General features: G+C 36.5%; 1 protein-coding gene across 2 annotated transcripts; it reads left to right on the top strand.

The window, feature by feature from the left end:
* The first annotated feature begins 2,049 nt into the window (after positions 1-2,049).
* On the top strand, positions 2,050-20,122 carry ARF4 (ARF GTPase 4). 2 transcript variants are annotated; one of them, XM_037019364.2, is made up of 6 exons: positions 2,121-2,532; positions 9,604-9,684; positions 10,157-10,266; positions 15,613-15,684; positions 17,434-17,559; positions 19,194-20,122. In XM_037019364.2, exons 1-6 carry the CDS (start codon positions 2,466-2,468, stop codon positions 19,278-19,280), a joined length of 543 nt encoding a protein of 180 aa, XP_036875259.1. In that variant the 5' UTR covers positions 2,121-2,465; the 3' UTR covers positions 19,281-20,122. The 2 variants fall into 2 exon arrangements, with proteins under 2 accessions (XP_073086846.1, XP_036875259.1); XM_073230745.1 differs by lacking the exons at positions 9,604-9,684; positions 10,157-10,266; positions 15,613-15,684; positions 17,434-17,559; positions 19,194-20,122 and adding an exon at positions 2,764-3,167 and having other exon boundaries at positions 2,050-2,532.
* The last annotated feature ends 469 nt before the right edge of the window (positions 20,123-20,591 follow it).

Below are 20,591 nucleotides of genomic sequence, written 5' to 3'. Positions count from 1 at the left end.
GAATGCATTTCTCTAATATTTGGAAATTCTAAGAAGGGCAGAATAACCCCATTATTGTCTACAAATGGCTTTACCTTATCTACCTGAATAAAAAGGATCTTGCTTTTTACTGCCGAGGGTAACTGTAGAGAAATGAGTTTCTGAATGGAACTTTATTTAGTAGCAGGCCTTCAACAATATAAAAAAGCTTACTCTTTTTGAACTTTGCAGATTTTTCTTACTCAGTCCCATCCTGTAGAATATATCAGTTGGAATAAGCAACTACAGAACTGTGTAGAATGGCACTATTTGGAAAAAAGATGAAATATTTATGCTGACAATGGGTCTAGTTACTGTCTTAAGCCATCATTGTTGTGAATTTATAAAATTCAAAATACAAAAGCAAAATTGGAATATCTGGCCTAGTGATCAGTGAGGGGAAAAAATGGGATTAAAACTTTATTTTTAAAAAATCAGTATTTCCATTTTTCTCCATTGCAAACTGTGATGTAATAAACATTGTTTGAACATCTTACCAGTACCAATGCAAACTTGAGGGAAATTTTCATTACTGTAAATTCCTGGAAGTGGAAGTTTTGGATCAGAGTATGAAAGTTTTACAATTTGATAGATGAGTTAAATAAGTTATCTTACATGCATACAGTGGAATGCAACCCTTAAAAAGAATGAGTTAAGTGTAAGTACTGATAATTTTTAAATGTCTACAGTATATTATTAAATTGACGATGGTACTCAGCAGTATAAAATCCATTAACATTTATATAGCAATGTTAGTATTTCAGAGAGGAAAATACTAAGAACAACTGTCAAACAGTGGTTAGTTCATTCACCAAATTCAAAGATTACCTTTTAAACTTGGTGCATGAATATATTCATCTTGTAAAAATAATACACATACGCATGCACATTTGTATTCAAATGTCCAGTTTTAGTCATAAAAGCAGAACACTTAATCCACGGCCCATCAGTGGTGAATGGGTAAAGAAATTATGCTATATCCATACAATGGAATACTACTCAGGAATAAAAAACAAAATATCGATACATGTTATAACATCGAATCTCAAAATCACTGTGCTAGGAGAAAGAAGCCACACCAAAGAAACTACATGCCATGATTCATTCCATTTATATGAAATTTTGGAAAAGGGTGAAGCTATAGTGACAGCAGATTAGTGCCTGGCCAGAGGCTGGAGGTGAGGGAATAGGATGACTACAAAGGAACTTTTTGGTGTAACAGAAATTACTGATATGATTACAGTATTGGCTATACTACTGTATACGTTTGTTAAAATTAATTATACACTTAAAATTGGTGACTTTCATTACATGTAAACTACATATCAATAAAGCAACTTTTGAAGTACAGATAAAACTGTTGACCTTAAAACTGTGTTATTTTACCAGTGAAATGGGTTTATATGTATATATATATATATTCTACAAGATGTGTACGTCATTCTGTAATGAAACACTGAGACCATAACCATTTTAAACCGAGGCTGCTTTCCACTTCCTCAAGTAATAAACTTTACATGCTTCTTTTGGGAGAAAAAAGATACAAGAAGAACAATCTTTCCTTGGCTTCTCTTAAAAAGCTGCAAAATGTCTTGGCGCTCTCTTGATTTCGGATTAGGGATCTTAAGTGTGCCCTGGAGTGGGGATCGAAGTGATAAGGCCTATCATCTTACTTGGTTGCAACATCCTTCGCTTGCACACGCATCTCTTGGGAGGGCAGGGCCAGTTTTTATTCCTCCTCTAGGGCAAGTGTCCGATCGTGCGCGAGAAACGTGCACGTTCGTAGAACCGGGGAATCCCACACGCGACGCATTTAAGAGGAGGACATGCAAAGGGCAGAAAGAACGGAAGTTCCCTAACCCATAATGCACAGCCCACCTTTCCGGAAGCAAGGACAACTACCTCCTGGCTCCGTTTTTTCCGGGCGGAAGCGTCTTACCATAGCGAGGCATTGTGGGACTTTGCCCATTTCCCAGTACGCATGTGCCAAGTGTCCTCGCCCGGCTCCGGAGTCACGTCCGGGAGATGGCGGCGGCCAGAGATGCACGTCAGCGAAGCGGACCAGGCGCAGGGCACCCTTTCGCGCGCAGGCGCAGTGGCCCGGATAGTACCGGAAGCGGAGGGGGATGGGGCGACGGTGACGCGATTCTGTCCGCGTTGGAGGGGCCGGACAGCTGCCGGAGTAGCCGCGGCTGCCGCGTGACGTGGCACAGCCGAAGGTTTAACGCCGGAGCCGGAGCTGCCTCGCCAGTCGTCGAGCGGGTCCTAGCCCCGCGAATTCCTTCCCGGAGCTTCGTCCGACACGCCAGCCATCGAGCCGTCGGTGCCGTCCTCTCTTCCTCAGCTCCTCTCCCCTCCCGCTCAGCTTGCCGGGAGCGTGAAAGGAAAAGGCCCGGGGACGCCCCAGACCCCTTCTGCTCCTGCCCGTCGCGAGTGCCACCACCGCCATGGGCCTCACCATCTCCTCCCTCTTCTCCCGCCTCTTTGGCAAGAAGCAGATGCGCATTTTGATGGGTGAGTACGGGGCGGGGAGCCGAGCCCAGGCCGCGGTGGGGTTCGGGGCGGCCTCGGGCCTGTCTCTCCGTCTCCTGCCGTGGTGGGGGAGGGGCGGCAGGCCGGGTCGGAGTTCTTCCCGGGGGACCAGGGGGCGGACGGTGCGCGGTCACCCCAGGTGTGCCCCAGAGACGGGCACAGGGCCGTGGGGCAAGGGTTCCTCCTCCTGGGTTTGGCTTTTTCTCTCCGTAGTCGTACTGAAAGCCAGCCGGGATTGGGTGGAGATGTGGGGGCAGCGAACTCGGATCTCACCGAGTCCGGAAGACACCGTCGAGGCGCATTGCGAGAGCCTGGCTCTGTTTCCCCGGGTGCGGGCAGCGGTCGAGAGGGAGGCCGAGCGACTCCAGCGTTCCTCCTCCCCTTTCGGCTCGTGTAACACGCTCCGCACACCCCAGTGTTACGTGAGCGAGCGGCCGCCGAGAGCCTGGAGCCGGCCAGGGCAGGAAGTGACCAGGCGCCCCGCGGTTGGCGCGGGAGCCCCCGGGGTGCCAGGAGAGTCCGGAGTCCTCGGCCCTCACTTCGCCAAACTTTTGCTTCGCGCTGGATTCCGCTTCAGTTTTTTGTTCTTCCTTTAGTAAAAACTTTCCGAAAATTGAGCTTATCATGAATGTTTCTTGTAGCCGCTCTCAGAACTTACTATGCATGGTTTACTCTTTTTGCCGAACTGATTTCTGTCCAGCTGACTAAGGTTTAATGAAAAAAAGTTTCAGAAACTCTTTTTTTAAGTGGAAGACAAATTTCCAGTAACTGAACATCATGACGCTTAGTTTTATGCTGGCCTTGTTATGTAATAATACTTTTGAAAGGGTTTTTTTAAAAAACTGCTTTTCGGGGTCAATGTTTTGCTCAGCTGAGGGAGAAGGTGCCTGTCACTTAAGTGATGTAAGCAACCCCTCCCCGACAGCACTATGAGCAGCCTCTACATCACAGCCAAGCTCCGTGGACCCGAATAATGCTAATAGCCCTTCTGTAACTTTCAGCTTGGTTCATTGACTTGTTTGCTGGGGATGGGTCGGTTATTTTCGAGTTTACTATAATTGAAAATTTTCCAAAGCAAGTTTCAGCTATACTTCAAGGTGTATGAAGATTAAGAGTATATACATTCGGTTCTTTTTTCACTTTCTTGACTCCAGCTTCTTCACAATTCGTGAACCAATTGTTAATGATTCATTCACAGAGATAAATCAGATTGTTTTCCCTTTTGAAGTTTCTCATACAACATTTATGAAGATAGAATTATTTAGGAAGGCAAGTATATTTAAGCTTTAAAAGGGGCTGAGAATTGGCAGTCTAAAAAAGGATCTGAAGTCAGTGGGAGGACTTTGGACTGTGATAAATGAAATTTCCAATCTGTTCCTTAAAGAGATTAACTAGTTTGTGGTTATGTTCCTGTAAATGTGTGTTGGCCCTTTTACTTATGATTTCTTGTGAATGAATTGCTATTCTTCATATCCTTAGTCTTTTGTGGTGACTAAAAAAGTTTCAGAGGGAAAAGAAAGAATTATGTTATAATCACCTTACTGTATTTACTATATTGGAGGAGCATTTCTCCCTCCTACCCTCCAAAAATAATGACAAAGAAAATGGAAGAGGAAAAGTACTTCACTTTGTGCGTTTGTGCAGGGAATAGAAGTCATGATTTGCAACTACTAATTTTATGTTAAATATTTTATTATTCAGGTTTGCTGTTTTTTTGTTTTGCACTTTAATTTCAGGATAATCAGGGTTCCTTGATTAAAAACACTTAAGTCACAAGGTCAATTTTTATGGTAACTCATCAAATAAAGTATATAACCTTATGAAGGATATGTGCAAGGGTAGAGAAAGAGGTGACTTGGTAATTCGATAATTATTAGATTTTTTTTTTTGTCTTGTTTTATGAGTGATGGCATAAAGATCATTCTTAAGGTGTCTGCCTGTGTTCAGGTATTAGATTTGCCAGTTAATAGTTGTTTTTTCCATATTAGCATTTTCTGCCAGGTATGTGTAGTTTTCCTTTGTAGGGCATAGATGAAATACTTTTGAATCAGTGACTTTTTCAGACTACCACTTTAAAGTGTTACTAAAAGATAGCAGTTAGCTGATGAGTCTCGTTTGCCAAATTGCTGTGGAGAAGTTTAAAATTTATTACTACACCCATTCTCCCAAAAGCTCAAGTAATTTAAAAAGATGTTTGAAGTTACAGCTTGTAGTTAACTAATAAAAAATTAAAAACCAACATTGTATCAAATTTAATGTCACCTAAGCTATACATAGACAGAAATTGTCTAGTAGGGTGTTTTTAAAAGGTAGAAATCACTTTGTGAATGATAATATTGGGCTTAAATTTGAAGACCAGTTTCCACATTTGATTTCGCATGTAGCGCTGCATTATCCTATTTTACATCTGATCTCAATATTTTTGATCTGTAATAAGATGTTATTTTTAATTTTGGTAAATGATGCCACAGATTTTGCTTATATCTGAAAACACTAATAATGGAAATTATTCTGTTCTTTTTGAACTGGCAAGTTCTTGCCTGTTGAGAAGCTGAAAAGTTGTTGATTTCTAAAAGATTGGTAATGATAGTTTATATATGTGACTGGTTTTTTGGGACCAGAGAGTTCAGGAGGAAGGATCCTCTGTTTGACAATTTGAGAAATATTACCAGTATTTTAAGTGAGGCTTCAAGCTAAAAATGGCATATCATACTTTCTCCCAGCATATTCTGTAAATACATTTATTATGTAATTAAAAAATTTTTGTCCTGATTCTAAAAATAATACATGTCCTTTTTGTTAAATTTAGAAAACAGGAAAAAGAATAAATTGATAATCACCTGATACTACACTATTTCACTATTGTTATTATATTTACTCTCAGTCTGTTAAGAGGTTTTTGTTCCTTTAAAATTGTAGTTGTGATATAAATAATGGTTTTGTATTCTTTTGACAGTTTATTAAGAGCAATTTTCAGGTCATTATTTGAAAACAACTGCAAGCATAAAAAAAAGCTTTTCTGATTAGTTATGGGATAAAGGGAAACACTACAAAAGGAAAAAAACTTCAGCTTCACTCTTCTAGAAGCTGATACTGCCATCCTTAGATGCACTCTTTTATTATAAAGTGTACGGCTATCAGACTTTGATGATTTGCTGCTGGTTAACACACTGATGAAAGTGCAAGTATTCCTGATCTGTTGGGTAGAAGCAAAACCTAGGCTTACTGTGATTTTTCTATATACCTATTAAGCTGTTTCAGTTTTTAATTTTTTTGTATTGAGGTACATACAATCAAGTACACATATATGTGTCAGTTTTGATGGTCAAACCTCTGAGGAATTGGCTAAAATGTTAAGATACAGGCAGGATGGCAGTATATAGACATTACTTGAGGGCTCTGGCATCAGATCTAGGATTTAGTTTTGTTTTCTTTTTAGTCAAAAAAAATTGAGATGTCATTCATATAAAGTGTACAACTCAGTGGTTTTTAGTGTATTCATAGAATTGTGTAACAGTCACCACTGTCTTAGTTCTAGAACATTTTAACCAATTCAGAAAGAAATCTGATACCCATTAACAGTCACAGTACCCCTGCCCCCGTTCTTCTTGGAAACACTCATCTACTTTAATTTTCTATGGGTTTGTCCATTCAGCAGGATATTTCATATAATGGAAGCATACTTGTGGCCTTCCGTGTCTAGCCTCTTTCACTTAGCATAATGTTTTCAAGGTTCGTCCATGTTATAGCATGTGAGTATATGTTCTTTTCATGGCAGAAGAGTAATTCCATTGTATGGATATACCGCATTTGTTTCTTCGTTAATCAGTTGATGGAAGTGTGATTGTTTCCAGTTTTTGGCTCTTAAGAATAATGCTGCTATAGACATTCGTGAACAGGTTTCTGAGTCATGTTTTTAATTCTCTTGGGTAAATAAATACCTAGGAATGGAATTGCTGGGTCATATGTTAAGTATGTTTAACATTTTGAGGAACTGATAAACTGTTCTCCAAAGCAGCCACACAATTTTACATTCCTACCAACTATATGAGGAATCTAATTTCCTCATAAAACCTAGGGTTTTGAATACCTATTTCACTACTCCTGTGATTCTGGGGACATTTTTCTGAACCTCTGGCTCTGCATCTGAAAAATGGAGTATTATTGTGAGATTAAATTACAAAAATGTATGGAATCACCTAGATTGTGCTTGGAACACAGTATGCACTGCACTTGAAATTATTATGAAGTTGTATTTCAAGCTTTCTTGTAGAAAACTTGAAAAATAAAGTATGAAGCAAAATATCTATTTGAAATTTTCCCCATCTGAAAATGGACTTTTTTCTTCCCAGTCTTTTTCCTTCCTCCATTTGTTTTTTTTCTCCAAGCTGAAATCATTGGAATCTAACTTCCTTAATTTAAAATGCAAGTATTTCTTGCTGCCATAATTTGGTACAGATACTTAATGATTGGCAAAGATTTTGGGGGTAGTTTTGCTGCTGTTAAATGAACACATTGGTCTAAGTGCAGGTCTGGTTAAGGAGAACAACTAATTCCAGTATATCTTTCAGTACAGTGGCTTGTTTATGGGGGGAGGAAAAGAGGGAGGATATTACTGGACAGTACAGATTAGAGTCTTTTCTTGGCTCGTTGAGAATTAGTTGTAATTTCGTTTTGTGGAGAAATCTCATTGCAAATACTGAAACATTAAGGAAATACACCCTTAAGGAGTGAATGACAGAGGTGGCACAAAATTGTTATATGAATATGTTTTTGAGTTAAGGACTATATGATGAGTTTTAAATGGTAGCATGTATTAATTTGTGGGTCTTAAATTTCACAATAGAAATACCTTGAAAAAAAACTTCTGGTTTGTATTATACAAGCACTGTTAGATACAAAGGATATACCTTGGCTTTAGGATCTTATATATGTCTGAGCCATTTAATTTAAAATTTGTATTTTAAAAAAAAACAACTGTGGATGCTTTAAAAACCTTATGGTTGTGTTATTTTGTAAACACTTCTTTTTTTCTGTTAAGTTGGTGTAATATATTCAAGACTTTTAAGTAGTTATCTTCTTGATAAACATCAGGAAATGTAACCAGCCCAACATTTTAGTAAAGGAAGTCTACCTGGGAATTTTTTTTCTTTTTTTAATGAAAGTAACACATGCTCATTGTGTGTAAAAAAAAAAAAAAATCCTAACAATGTAAAGAATATTGCTTATGCATACAAGCAGATATAAAACTTTCTTAAAGGAAAAACTGGATTACCTATGTGCTTTCTATACCTTGAAATAGTTATGTAATCATAATTTGTCCTGGGTTTTCTTTCATTCCATGGCAGTATTTTAGGATTTACATTGGTTTTAAATGGTGTTGTGGGGTCCAGGTGAACCTCCAGTGAGGACTGACTAGTGCCCATAGTTCTCCAGACCTAATTCAAGTGCTTTTTCTAGGCCACATCTCAGTTTCAGTTCTTCTGACTTGAACTTAATTGTATTTGAACTTGTAAGTGAATTTTGCTTTATTTTAAAATTTGATCAAAAAACCCTGAGAAGGATTTGTGTTCTCAAAGAGACTTAGCTTTTTAAAATAATGAGATCTTACTGTTCTCCCCCTCATTTTCTGATTTTTACTGAAGATGACAAACTGTAGCTGTTTTGTTTCTTTTTGTATTTTTTAGAATTATTCCCAGTGAGAAAGAAGTGTGGAACACAGTTTGATTAGAGGTCACAGGAATAGGAAGGCATAAAATACCTGAGTCTTCAGAGAGATCTTAAAGCTATCCTTTGTTGTAGAGGATACGGAGCAGAAAGGGTTGTTACGTGAACAGGAGGAGTCTGAATTGCCTTTAGTTCTGTTAAACTTACATGCACAGGAATGTACTTAGATAAGTAAAGCGGTCTCTTTTTTTAACTTAGTAGCATTGGTTTCATGTGCTAATTTGATTTACATATTTTAAAAGCATCCTTGCTTATTAAGTCAATATGCAGTTGAATTCATTTCAAAATCTGTGATAGTTTAAATCTAGGTGGCCAAATATGATGTCCTTAGAACAATGATACATTTAGTGAAATTACTAGATACTGACCTTCTATTCTTTTATGAAAGCTTTAATAAACAATGTAGAATATGCAGGTGTTGAGAAATTCATACTTAAAACCAGCATTTTATTTGCTCTTCACTATCACTGTATTAAAGAGTATATCCTCTTGTTCTAGTATGAATTATTTTCAGAAACGAGCACAATCCTCCCTCGTATTTGTCTCAAAAGAATCATTTTAGGAGTTTTGACATTATTTGTATTGGAGGTGAATATGATAGGGCCATTTTTACAATCCAGATTTAACCATTTTTTTGTCATTTCTGCCTAATGGATGTTGAAATGGACTTAGGTAGAGCAAAATTGGCCTCATCTTCTTACAGAGAGTACAGTGTAGTAAGGTGTTTTTTTCCTCTTGCATCAAGACCTGTTACCCAAATATGCTGTTTATATAAAAGGAAATTGAGTTAGGAGTCTTCAAGATAATTCTTTATTCACTTGTTCTTATGTGATACCTGATTCAACCTCTAACTTGTGTTTTTAAAAATGGTGGTAGTGTGCCTCGGCAGGTGACTAACACCAAACAATACAAACTGCCTGGAAAAAAAAAAAATGGTGGTAGTTTGTAGAATTAATAGGGACTTGAGTTGGAAGATGTCATCTATAATACGATTCAGTCCCCTTATTTTATAGCTAATTTTTCTGGCCTCATTTTGCTAAAGTGACTTGTTTAAAAGCATTCAACAAGTTTGTGGCAAAGTAAATCTAGAGATTAGAGTCTGAGTCAGCCAGATAGCCTTTTCCCTATTACATGGTGTCTCTCTAGGTCTAAAAAGCAGAATAGAAAGGCTTTCTATAGGAAGTGTTGCCTTTGAGAATCAGAAATGAGGTATTTTCATTTCTCATTTGTGTCTTGACCAGTCAACTTTCACTTTCAAACTATTTGTTGTAAAATTATTAATGTGTGCCTTTGATCTAGATTTAAAATCTCTCATGTCTGTTCTAGTTGGACTGGATGCTGCTGGCAAGACAACCATTCTGTACAAACTGAAGTTAGGGGAAATAGTCACCACCATTCCTACCATTGGTAAGAAAGTTTACAAATGACTTTAATTTCTACCGTAATAATTATCGTGATAATACGAAGTAAAATAGAATATGATTTAATTTTGAAACTTCTTTTTTTTAAGACCTTATTTTTAGAGCACCTTTAGGTTCACAGAGGAAGGTAGAGAGATTTCCCATATACCCTCTGCCTCCACAGTTGCATGGTTTCCTACATTGTCAACATCACTTGATACAGTGGTACAGTTGTTACAGTTGGTGAACGTTATAATCACCCACGGTCCATCATATACCTTAGTATTCATTCTTCCTGGCATATATTCTGTGGGTTTGGACAAATGTACGATCATATGGGTCCATCATTATAACTTTTATGTTTTTAAGTTGTTGATTAACCAGTGGGATTTTGAAAAAGCAATTCTGAGATAATTCCACAATATAGCAGTTTATTTTCATAATGACATTGTACATAACATTTTGTTTTTCCTTTGTAGGTTTTAATGTGGAAACAGTAGAATATAAGAACATTTGTTTCACAGTATGGGATGTTGGTGGCCAAGATAAAATTAGGCCTCTCTGGAGGCATTACTTCCAAAATACGCAGGTAAGGAATTCTATATATATTTTTATAACTTGTATTCATATGTTTCATGCTGTAAAGTTCATGTTAATATCAACTATATAACTGGGTGTTGGTGTTTACTGTATGAGTTGGCATTCTTATCACTACTTCCATATTTGTCCGTGCCCTCTCTTACTCAAACCTTTGGAGGCTAACTGACTTAGGGTTGGAAGAGTTACATGGCCCTTTGGAAGACTGAGTGGAGCTGGGGCTGGTTCTCAATATTGACTTAGATATCTCATCAGTAATTCTGTTCATTCTTAGTATAGAAAGCAAGGTCTGTATAACTTTCTGTCATTGTGGTTTTTAATGAAGTTAAGGCAATTACTTGTTCTTCATTTAACCTAGTTAACTGTTTACTTTATTAAAGTACATTAAGAAAAAATACATTGATCTCTTTGTTGATGAGTTAGGTATTTTTCATCATGTAGTGTATGTAGTACTGGTGTGGAAGAGACCTTGATGATCGTGTAGAGTAGGAGTTCTCAAATTTGGCTGCACATGAGCATCACCTTGGGAGCTTTAAAACAATTCCAAAGCCCTGATCATAACCCCAGACCTCTTGAGTCAGAACTTCTGGGGATATAACCTAGGCATCAGTGGTGCTCCTCAAGCCTTGCATATGAATCATCTGGGTATTTGTTGAAGTACAGATCAACTCCGTAGGGCCTGGCTGAGGAAGGCCGGAGATTGTGCCTTTCCAGCAAGTTTGTAGGTGGTAGTGATACTGTGGGACCTTCCGGTGAAGAACGAGGCTCTGCTACAGGACCCTCCGCCACAGCAGCACTGTTGACATTTTCTCCTGAATACCTCCTTGTTGGGTGAAGGGGGCTCGCTTTTGCGTTGTAGGGTGTTCAGTAGCATCCCTGGCCTCTCCCCACCAGATGCCAGTAGCAACCGTCCACAACCCAGTTGCCAATCAAAAATGTCTCCACATGTTACTAAATGGGGACTAAATTGTCCCTCTTGAGAACCACTGCTCTGGTCTCTCACATAGAGGAAATTGAATCTTGGAATGACTTAGCCTAGATGGGAGAGCACGTTCTTGTTCTACGTTTTTATTTGACCTAGTCCCAACTCTCTTTTGCTTTCCACCACATGAGAAGCCTGTCTTCAGGTTTTGTTTACTATTGCTGTTGATGAGTTTTTTAAAGTAATGTGTGGTATTAAAGCGCTTCATATTGAAGATTTGCAGATGTCGTCCTTAGTCTCCAACTCTAAGATCACTGTCACCAGGTGGCAGTGAGTACCCTAGGTGAGTACCTGGTTTAAGGAGTCCTGGCATGCTTTTTTATTTAAAAAATGTTAACGTTTCTATTCATTAACACAGCTGTGGTAAGCAAAGATGTTATTTTGATATGATTCACATGTTGTAAAACTCTTTGTTATGGAAATTTTCAAGTATACACAAAAGTAGAAAGGAACAGCATAATCAACTCTGTGTCTATTACCCAACTTAAGTTATTTGGATATGGCCAGTATTGTTTAATTGATAGTACTCTCTGATGTACTTTACTTTTGGATTATTTTAAAGTAAGTCATACTCATTTCATTTGGGGAACATGCTTTTGAAATAAAATTAGTTTACTAATTGTAAGCCTTATAATTCTTTTTTATATTAACCACATTTATGTATGTGTGTATCATTAATCTACAATTACATGAGCAACATTATGTTTACTAGACTCCCCCCATCATCAAGTCCCCCCCCACATACCCCATTATAGTCACTGTCCATCAGTGTAGTAGGATGCTATAGAATCACTACTTGTCTTCTTTGTGTTGTACAGCCCTTCCCGTGCCCCCTCCCTACATTATGTCTGCCAATCGTAGTGCCCCTTTTTTTCCCCTTATCCCTCCCTTTGCACCCATCCTCCCCAGTCCCTTTCCCTTTGGTAACTGTTAGTCTATTCTTGGGTTCTGTGAGTCTGCTGCTGTTTTGTTCCTTCAGTTTTTTTCTTTGTTCTTATACTCCACAGATGAGTGAAATCATTTGATACTTGTCTTTTTCCACCTGGCTCATTTCACTGATTATAATACCCTCTAGCTCCGTCCATGTTGTTGTAAATGGTAGGATTTTTCTTCTTCGTATGGCTGAATAATATTCCGTTGTGTATATGTACCACATCTTTATCCATTCATCTACTGATAGACACTTAGGTTGTACATATATTTATTTTTTAAAGGGAGAGTACATATTGGCCCCTGCTGAAACATGGTGAAGTCACACTCTATTGTATTAACAAATTTAATGACTTAAGCAAAGTATTCTGATAAAATATGGAAATGAGCTCTCAGATTTTTGGGGTGAGAAAAGCAAAATCCTTAAGAAGACATATTCTGTTGGTCCAAAAACTTAGTATAGACTCGCATCTTGAATTTCTTCTCTACAAAGTTGCATCTTAGGCACCTGGATATTTTTTCAGAGCAAACTTCTGTAGGAACCTGCAGGGCAGGAGTTGGAAAACCTTGTAATTTTTGACAAAGCGTTACCTTGGTCTTAGCCCTAGATTTATTTATTTATTTATTCTATTGACTTTTTTTTTATTAAGGCATCATTGATGTACAATCTTGTGAAGGTGTCACATGAGCAACATTGTGGTTATTACATTCGCACATATTTTTCAGTCCCCCTCCCACACCCCATTGCAGTCACTGTCTATCAGGGTAGTAAGATGCTATAGAGTTACTACTTGTCTTCACTATTCTGTATTGTCTTCCCCATGACCTGTCTACATTATGTGTGCTAACCATAATTCCCCTTAATCCACTTCTCTCTCCCTCCCCACCCACTTCCCTTTGGTAACTACTACTCCCTTCTTGGAGTCTGTGAGTCTGCTGCTGTTTTGTTCCTTCAGTTTTGTTTTGTTATACTCCACAAATGAGTGAAATCATTTGGTACTTGTCTTTCTCTGCCTGGCTTATTTCACTGAGCATAATACCCTCTAGCTCTATCCATGTTGTTGCAAATGGTAGGATTTGTTTTTTTCTTATGGCTGAATAATATTCCATTGTGTATATGTACCACCTCTTCTTTATCCATTCATCTATTGATGGACACTTAGGTTGCTTCCATGTCTTGGCTCTTGTAAATAGTGCTGCGATAAACATAGAAGTGCATCATCTTTTTGAATCTGGGATCCTGTTTGGTTTAGGTAGATTCCTAGGAGTGGAATTCCTGGGTCAAGCGGTATTTCTATTTTTAATTTTTTGAGGAACCTCCATACTGCTTTCCATAATGGTTGAACTAATTTACATTCCCACTAACAGTGTAGGAGGGTTCCCCTTTCTCTGCATCCTCGCCAGCCCTAGATTTATTTAGAATGCTTTATAATTTACTTTGAGTTCTTGAGATTGATCCATTCCTGGTCTCTTTGGATCACCTTAGAATCAAAGGTCTAAGTACTACTTTTTTATTCTTGCATAGCTCATGCCTGTTGGAGAAAGCTTTGTGTGCTACCTGATGTAAATCACAGCTTGGCTCTTAACAGCTAACTTTTCTAATAATCTTGATCACTTCTGTTAGCTATAAGTGTCAAAGAAGCTAGTTATGCCTAACTTACATTAGCAGTCTAGGACACAGTGTTTATTGTAGTAAATTCCTCTTCTCATTAGATAATTCCAGTTGTTTTGCTGTTCTAAATAATTAAGTAAATATTTGACTTTTGAAGTAATCTTTTCTTATAGTAGCCAGGCTTATTTTTAGAATTCTGGCTTTTCTATACTTGATTCTAGGCTGTTCCAGGAAGTGAATAATTTAGAATTTATTCCTAAAATAATTCGCCATCTCAATAATGTTACTTTGGGACCAGTAGCATTTTACATTAAAAAAAGATTGTTAAATACAGTTAGATCTCTTTTAGACGCATTACTTCTACAGGGGTGGGTCTAAAAAGGAATAGCTTTTAGAATAGGAGGGAAAGGAAGGAGACATTTACTAAATGCCTCATATGAGTTAAGCACCATGATAAAGTCTTTTATACCACTGTGATTACATTTGATCTGTAATAGGCTTAAGAAATTGGCCCTGTTTTATAGAAAAGGAGGCCTGTTCAGGCAGGTAATTTATATAATTAGTAGTGCTGAGATTTTAATGTAGGTATCTTTACAGTAGAGCCATACTGGCTGTCAGCACCAGAAGTTTCTTCAGTGGTTAGGATGTTTAAAATGATTGTTTCCAACAGGCAAAGGAAATGGGTTTGAAATTTGCTAAATGAAACAAAACTGTCATTTAATGAGCATAGCCTAAAATACAAATTACATACCTTGGCAAGCTCAGAACTGTGGTAATACTGAGAGGTAAATACAGAATGATATAGTCCTTTGCCCTCATTGCATTTAATATAGTTACCAATGTAAGTAAATAGTAGTGCAAGCCAGTTTGTGAGAAGGTGACAAATGATCAGAAGTACTTCACAGGTCAGCATTGCGGAGGGAAGACTAATCACTTATTAGTATTCATAGCAATAGATTTTAACAAAGCTATACAATTAATCTCTCCAGTTTAAAATTTTATACTTCCCCATTTAAAAGGTTTTAGAAAAGTTTCGATTCAACTAATTGCTTCCTAATTCCATTTCTTTTATAGTATAGGAGTCTAATATTTCTGAATATCTTTAAGAATGGTTACTATCTTTTTATTAAGAATTTCTCATTTGATATAGCTAGCCTTGAATTTTTCTTGATACTGTGCTTAGGACTTCCCTAGTTCTGGAGTTGATAGGCAACATTCGGGAGCAAGGGTACCTGTTTCTGATAATGCCTATAACAACTACAGTGGTGTGCCCTTTGCCCTTCTTCCTCTTTTTTTAAAAAACACTTTGTGCATGCTTTTTGACTGACAGACTATTTCAGTCAGTAAATTCATGAATCTTTAGGATCTTTGGTTTATACTTTTCTTTTTTTTTGTCCCTATCTTGGGGCCATTTTGTTACTTACTGCTGCACTTAATAAGAAGGGGGAAGGGATAAATTATCTTCTTTGAGTAGTTGAGAAAAGTGGTTATTTGGTTAAGAGTAAGATTTTTGTTTGTTTTAAGATTTTTTTGATTTTTTAAACTGAAGTATAGTTGATACACAATATTATGCTGGTGATTTTTGTTTTGTTTTGGAAACAACATTGGTAAGTTAAAATCACAAACTGTGTTAAATCTGTTTTCAGTACTTAGAGCCCTGTTTTTTGTTTTTTTTTTCTGTTTTGTTAAATGAGGAGACATTTTCTTCCTAGCATTGAACTCTTTCTGTGGTTTGCTCCCCCTATACCTATGTTTCATATTTAGTGTGTCCTTTAAATTTGACTGTGTAATTTATTTAAACAATTTTTCCACAGGGTCTTATTTTTGTGGTAGATAGCAATGATCGTGAAAGAATTCAAGAAGGAGCAGAAGAGCTGCAGAAAATGGTAAGAATATTTTTTAAATTTATTGTTTCCAAAATGAGCTTCTCCAAGTGACAGTGGTATTAGTGGTTGGTACATTTTAACTGATCAGATGACATAAATGGCTTTTTTAGGGCTAAAAAGAACCTTGGGGAACTATCATCACAGGTTCTTAAGAATGCACATAAAAATCTCCTATGTGGCTTTTTAAAAAAATGCTCAGGAGAGTAGCTACTACTCAAAAGTAAGTTGGGAGGAAGGCCCAGATTATTTTTAGAAAGCTCATGGGTGATTTTGATGAATATTTCTTGTTGAGGATGTGTGTGTTAATCCAGTCCTTTATACATATAACATCTATGGTTTTGAAACTTCTGTGACCTAGGAATCCTGGTTCACAATCTCTTGTTCTCAAGGTCTTGGGGTTCCGGTTTCTTTAAACTGTGCCAGTATAATATACTTTGAAACATTTTGTAATACCAACCATCATAAAGAGCCACCTGAAGGTAATAGCAGTTTGGTTGATGGTAAATGCAGATTTGGTTGATGGTTTTTGCCTTGCCAGATACCAGATTAATGTTTCATATATTCTTCTTGTTAGAAGTCCCAAGGTTGGGGATGATTGTTGAGGAATCTTGCTCAGAGGAACTTTGTCTAGAGGAATGTTGTAGCCATAAAATATTTACTGAAGTGAAATCTTAATTGTCATTCAGTACTCCTAAGACTGGAGTGCAGTTTGTAAAACCATTCTGCCAGTGTACGTGTTACTAAGTCAGTGGTGGTGTGTTTTCTTGAAGGAGTTAAAAATTTCAATGCTGACTTTTTTTTCTGTGGTGCATTTATTCACATACCATAAACTTCAGTCATTTAAAACGTAGAAGTTGTTGAACCACTGTTATGTACATTTGAAGTCAATACAAGATTGTATATCAGTGATACTTCAATAAAAAAGAATGTACAAGTCAGTGATTTTTAGTATACAAAATTATACAACCATTACTACAATATAGTTGTAGAAGATTTTCATCACCCCAGCAAGAAATCCTAGAATTATTCATATTTGTTCCCCCAGACCCCCAGCCCTGAAATTCATATAAATGGAATCATAAAATATGTAGTCTTATCTTTTGGTACTTTTTGTTTTTATTTAGCATAAATTTTCAAGGTTTGTTCATGATGTATCAGTATGTCACTTCTCCCTGCTTCTTCTCTTTTATTATTTACCTTTTTTAGTAATTATTATGTATTACTTACTCTTGTATTTTAATTATCATTTATTAGTATATTTATGTATTATTATTGTATTTTTCATGATAATTTACCCTAATCATTGTGTTGTCCCACTGTTGCCTGGTCCAGCTGGCTGGAAAAGGATGAAATTCCGAAAAAGAATCATCATCTAAATGCTTCTTATTACTGAGCACCATGAGATCCTACCATAAAACAGTATTCCCATATTTGTTTCTTGTCCTTGAAAATCCTGACCCTCAGTTGGATGATGATGAAGGCTGAACGAATGATTTACCTTAGTGGAGTGTTAGGATGACTTGCTTTACCAGAAGGCACATGATTGTTTGCTGGGGACTTAAAAACTGATGGACATGAGATTTAAGTTATAAGAATACCTGAACTTTATGTAGCAAAATTGAGTTGATGTTTGATAATACGTTTAATGTTGAATAAATGATATATTTAGGAAGATAGTGCTTTACCCAGTTTATTAAAATAATTGGATTCCAGTTTGCTAGTTGTTAATGTCCTTGCTTTTGTTTCCAGCTTCAGGAAGATGAATTGCAAGATGCAGTGTTGCTGCTTTTTGCAAACAAACAGGATTTGCCAAATGCTATGGCCATCAGTGAAATGACAGACAAATTAGGTCTTCAGTCTCTTCGTAACAGAACAGTAAGTAGTTGGAGGGTTATATTAACTTCTTGACTCTCAGCATTAGTAGGATAATTGTTAAAGCTAGCTTTCAGTTTCAGTATTTACTACCTAATTGTCCCCTTTGAACAGACAATGAGCATATCATTAAAAAAAAATACATTAATATGCTCTTGCTAACAAATAGGAACCCTTTTACCTTTTATTTCAAACCTTTATAAATGCTGTGTTCAATTCTAATTTAAAAGTACACTGTTAGCTTCTCCATTTTTTAACTTCTAGTATATATATCCTTTAAGGATCCAAAAGGTTTAAATATTTTCATTTCATTTGATTTTTATTTACTTTATCCTCAAAATGTTTAGTATTGCTAAAGATGTGGAAAATGTACTATATGAGAACTATAATAGCTAAAGCTTATAGATACTCACAATTTTATATCTTTTAAATAGTTTTGCAGCAAATAATTTAGAATTTAGTTTTCTCACCACAACCCCAATATTTAGCAGCCATATTTTATGTAGTACTGTTCTGTACTATTTGCTTGTTAACATCAAAAGCTTGTGGAGGAACCTATAATTGTGATATTAGATCAAGTTTTGAATTTAAAATTACAAGGAACATTATACTTGCTCTCCAATAGCTTTTACATTGGTAATTTAAATACTGGCAAAATGCAATATACTGTTCTATATATAAAGATGATATTATGAACTATTAGTGTGTCTTGTGCTTTATGGTAAATTTGCATTAACTTGTCATAACAAGACACACAATGTGCCTGGACAGTAACTATATAGACTGTTTGGGATGCCCCAGGCTGATTGAAATAAACTGTAAATGAAAACAGTTTTCCATGCTGTGAAGATCAAGATCCAAGTTATGCCTTTTCCCAGACTTGAAGATTACTGACTGAGGTGTTTGGTATCCAGATAATTGGCAGCATGGCATACTTTCAGTGCCTTTCAATATTAAAGCTTTATTTATTTTAAAGCAGAATAAAACTGGTCAGTCAAGAAAATTAATAAAAATATACTAGCCCTTAAAGGTAATTAAATTGCTATGTCTTTTTTTGGTACTTGTAACCTTTCATGGTATTTCATACAGTTACTGGAGATAAGATTCATTGCCATTTTAAAAAGTGGAACTTCTGGTGATACATGAGATGGTGAAAATACCTGAAAAGCTTGCCTCTGAAAGAACCACCCCTACTCTCAAAAGTTTGCCTCTTCTACTTTGATTAGATTTATGGGAAGAGAGTTATAAAAACCAGCTAGGTAGTTTATTTATTATCAATCTTCCCGTAAATGTTCTTTTCAAGTTAAGTAGAGGATAGTTGATAAAATCTAATGAATGGGTAGGTAGCAGCTTTAAACATGTGGAATTTTGTGAGACTCAAGAGGTATGAAAATATTCCCAATCTATACAGTTACTGGGATTATTAAATAATAAATTACTCATTTGTGAGATGTAACATCAACATATTTGTTCATTTGTTCCTGTGGTTTTATATATATATTTTTTTACACATTTATGGTTAACTGCTGACTGAATAATCTCTGGACAATTGGAAAATAATTTTCTGATGAAGACATTTTAAATACTGTGGTTATACATGGTCTTATGTTAAATATTTTCTTGTCCTTTCTTTACAGTGGTATGTTCAAGCCACTTGTGCTACACAAGGAACTGGCCTGTATGAGGGACTTGACTGGCTGTCAAATGAGCTTTCAAAACGTTAAATGAAACTGGATATCTAACCAAGGACATGTTTGATAGAATTGGTCTAGGCTTGTTACAACAAAATTAGTTTGCATCTTGGTTATTAAACAATATCTGGGACTGGTTTGGGCAGAATATTACAGCGTTTAAACTTATTTTGTTGCCAATTACTGTTTACCAAGTATAATGTTGCTATTGAACAGTATGCTTGGTTTTAAAGAAATTCTTAACTTGGGAAAAAAGTGTCCTCCTTTAATTTTACTTCCCTCAAGTCTCAATGCCTGGACATAGCTATTGTGACACCTTTAAATCCGTTTTGAATGTTTTTTGAGCCCACAAATAATGTTTTAAAGTACCCCTTGCTACTTTACTGATACCTTTATCATTCCTGGGACAGTCTGCTGATTTAAAAAAATGTAGCATTCCATTTGTATTTATTTTTTCCCCTTGCCAAAAAAGATTTTCTAATACTGCTTGTACCAGCCAGGGAAATGCTCCAAAACACTATCAAGATCTCTTGCACTGAGGAACTTACTTTTTCCCCCATCAGTGAAGCCAGGTTTACCTTGGTGTGGTTTGGGTTTGATAGCGAAGTAGTTCTGTGCTGGTTGCAAAGAGTTAATATTGAGGTGATTTTTAATACCCAGCAGATTGTCTTCCTTTATATTGTATCTTTTTTTATGTTGCATGTTGCTTTTGGTATCAGCCTGACTCTTTGCCCCCAGTATATGATAGTTCTGCTGTTTTGTTGTTTATTGGTGGACATATCTTCATTAAGAGTTTTTGGAAAACTCATCAAACTCAGTAAGTTTTCTTCATAACCCATTTGGAATTATTCCTAATAAAATGATAAAATATGTAATTGTGTGTGTTCTCTTTGAGTCTTGAAGGTGTTTGAAATGGATTTTCTTATTTAGCAAAGTTGACTTGCATATTTTACATACTGTGAACAATAACATAGATCCCAGTGAGTTTACTAATTGTCTAAATTGGAAAATAAAGTATGGGTTGTTATCATGTGTGTAACAGAATGGGGAGATACTTCAAAAATTTAGTTTTCTTTGATACAATAAAATACTATTTTGGCCCTGCACATTTCTAAACTCAGATGCTGAATGAAAAGCTGTAATAAAATGAACTGCCCAGAAAGCATGTATACCTAATGTGTATTTCACAGCTAATGTTATTAAAAACAAATTCAAGTGCTGTTTGCATAGCAGAATACACGACTTAGAGAGTGATGGCTCTTCTTCTGCATAGAACAGAGTTCGCAGGCACTTTTCTTCTTAGCTTCACAAATTTCAGAGCTTCCACGTAAAGCCCTGTGTAAC

The sequence above is a fragment of the Manis javanica genome, chromosome 3 (assembly GCF_040802235.1).
Source record: "Manis javanica isolate MJ-LG chromosome 3, MJ_LKY, whole genome shotgun sequence".
Taxonomy (NCBI): domain Eukaryota; kingdom Metazoa; phylum Chordata; class Mammalia; order Pholidota; family Manidae; genus Manis; species Manis javanica.
Note: the sequence above shows the minus strand (reverse complement) of the source record. Positions and strands in the feature narration are given on the sequence as shown.